Consider the following 2,891-nt stretch of genomic DNA (forward strand, 5'->3'; position numbering starts at 1 on the left):
TCGCAGCTTATCCAAGCTCGTACATAATTGATCTTTGTCTTACACATGATAGTTTGTAGAAAAATCTTTGACTACATTTTAATGATGTGTTTATAGAAATATAATTAAAAAATGAGCAGAAATTTAAGGCAGGAAGCTGCTTAAGACAAATTTGAACAAATGTCAACTAGGAGAAATTTGGGTGTTTAATGCAATGGATGGATAATTCAGGTGACCTTACAAAAAAATGTACTAATAATATGTACTTTCTTGCATTGTTAGGAGTATGTACTTCCTTTGTATTGCAATTTTTAATTTTCTTTTTTCTATTTGTTTTTACTTGAACTATTCATGTTTGTTTCTCTAAGCTTTAGGTTTTCCCGCAATGTTGAAACTAGATAAAAGGCGCGGGTTCAATTGGGGCTTGTGTTGTTGAAAACAACGTTGAATTAAAAAAGAAATTCTGTCAAATAACGAGTTCACTTCAGAATGATACGGACTTTCCTGGAATCGGGCTCACTCATGGTAATTCGATGATGGCAATGGAGTATTACGACGGAACTGAGCATGTAGTTGACATTATCATATACGACAGCAAGCTTATTGCTGCTTTTATCACAGACAGTGGTATGGTCAGACGACCCTATTTCATTGGTGAATAAATATTTGATTTAACGCACACCCATTTGTTACATTTGTTTGTTGTCAATGACGCTATATACAACAGAAAATGATCAATTCGCGTTCTAGGACAAAAAGTAGTCCTACAAAAGCTTTATGTGTACATGTATTCGTTAAAGAACAGTCTGATATGTCATTTTTTAACCTAACAAAATACTGTCAAAAATATCTACTCCCATTTCCGGGTAATATCATTTGGATGAAAAAAATAATCCGCCGAATAAAAATGTCACTTTTTAATGGACATACATGTATATCAAATATGTGACTATTTTTCCTGAATGTGTATGGTTTGCCTTTGATCATATACAGTAATTAATGCAGACAATCTTCATCAAAGAACCCAACGGGACTAATTATATAATAAATTGCAAGTACATTTTGTATAAGGGAAACTTATCTATTTTTTTTGGGATATTCAAGATGTGTATATATTTCAGCAACAGCTAGGCGTATGCCGTCATTCCTGTCTGAGGACAAACAAGCATGGCTTATTGAAGCGGCCTATAGATGTTGCTTACAGATAGGTAACACCACTATTTGATTGATTAAAAAAAAACATTTAAAAGATGGCATTCAAACCACCTGTTTACATACGAGTTGCAAACATGATATCACTGTTTAAAATCATTTAGAATAATTTAGTGTTGAACGCGGCATAAATAATGAAAGTGCAGATATATTAGCTAAAACAGTTCCATAATGTGTCCAGTTCGAGTTTAAAAAGTGTATTTGTTAAGAAAATGCACAGTTGTCTACCTGCGGACGGTTTATTATTGCTTCTCCCGTTGCAGTTGTTGTGTAATTTCTTTCCTTTTACGTGTAATGCTTGCCTTTCCAAGTAATGAAAAAGTGTGAAAATGCTAATACTATAGTGTACACATCCACCTGCTTTTCGTGGTGTCATTTTAAGGTAGAGGATTCGAAATCGCAGTCTCAAATGTTTTGCGATAAGTACGTGTTTGTGTAAAGCTTTAAATCTGTCGGCATTCTTCGGAAACTAATGTAACTACCACTTATTCTAGGTTAAACAGGTTGATTACAAAGTCGCATACGGAGGGAACATAATCAAACGGTAATTTGTGATTGCCAAAACTTGTCCACTATCATATTTCCCAAAGTTTCACGAAGTTACTTACGCGTCCCTAATTACTTTAATTTGTATTTTTAACTTTGTGTATCTGAGGTTTAAATTCAATGGAACATATCATTTTGTTGAAAAATATAATACTCGACTCCGCATGAACACGATCCCTATGTTTGTGGAATTGTTTTGTCTTGTTTGGCCTATATCTTATTCATTCTTGTTGTATTTGATTCGTTGAAATTCATTAAACGGAATATGTCCGCATTTTATGCATATTAATACGTTTATTCCATTCATGTTCAAACATTCAATATACAGATAAGGGCGATTCTGCTTTGTCAAATGTAATATGGACTCGATTTTACTTTCTCTAGGTTATATCACTAAACCCCGTTTACGAATGAAAACGTATATGTGTTTGAAATCTGGGCCTTGACAATACCGAAAGTTTGTGGGGTGCTGGAAAAAGGGTTTTAGTAAGGAGCGGGCATATATCAGTGATAAGACACTATAAACTTGTACCTAACGCTTGCATTTATAGTCGATCTGAGTTTAAGTTTATTCAGTTTAAGCATACCTTTAATTACCATATACTTACGACTTCAGGATTGTCCGATGGTACTTTTAATGTCGAGTTTAAAGTAACCGAGAATGGGCCAAGCTACTGGAAATCATTCGAGGATGGCGGATATTGCTTAAAGGGATTGGCTGAGGAAATTGTACGGTATAGACATCATGCTATACTCTATGATGATTGCAGCTGGTTTTCTCCCTTCGTACGTACACCTCCTGTAGATAAAGTCCTTATGGTGTAATGGTTTAACCTTCACTTCCCCATGCGAAATATTAAACGAAGAGCCTCTTAGAACCTGCTGTATAACATGATAGAGAAAGGAGGAGATTTCTTTCTACAGTTTCGCAAATTAGTGAGAATGTGCCTTCTTACGACAAACCTTTCGGTAATATTTCTGTTTCTGTTCCACGTCACAAGAAGCTAAACAAAAGTTGATGAAAGTTTGCAGAGCTGGACATTGATCAACCAAACTATCAAGTTGAGCAGCTGATCCATCAAATTTTTAGATAAAAATATTACATGGTTAAACCTATTTGAAATTTTGTATATTCGTGCAGTTCAGAAAGTAAA

General features: G+C 34.6%; 1 protein-coding gene across 1 annotated transcript; it reads left to right on the top strand.

The window, feature by feature from the left end:
* Positions 1–396: 396 nt before the first annotated feature.
* Positions 397–2,562, top strand: LOC128551013 (carnosine synthase 1-like). Its single transcript, XM_053531260.1, has 3 exons — positions 397–633; positions 1,101–1,187; positions 2,354–2,562. Exons 1-3 carry the CDS (start codon positions 513–515, stop codon positions 2,560–2,562), a joined length of 417 nt encoding a protein of 138 aa, XP_053387235.1. The 5' UTR covers positions 397–512.
* Positions 2,563–2,891: the final 329 nt, after the last annotated feature.

This window comes from Mercenaria mercenaria, chromosome 19, assembly GCF_021730395.1.
Source record: "Mercenaria mercenaria strain notata chromosome 19, MADL_Memer_1, whole genome shotgun sequence".
In the NCBI taxonomy this organism is placed as follows: Eukaryota; Metazoa; Mollusca; class Bivalvia; order Venerida; family Veneridae; genus Mercenaria; species Mercenaria mercenaria.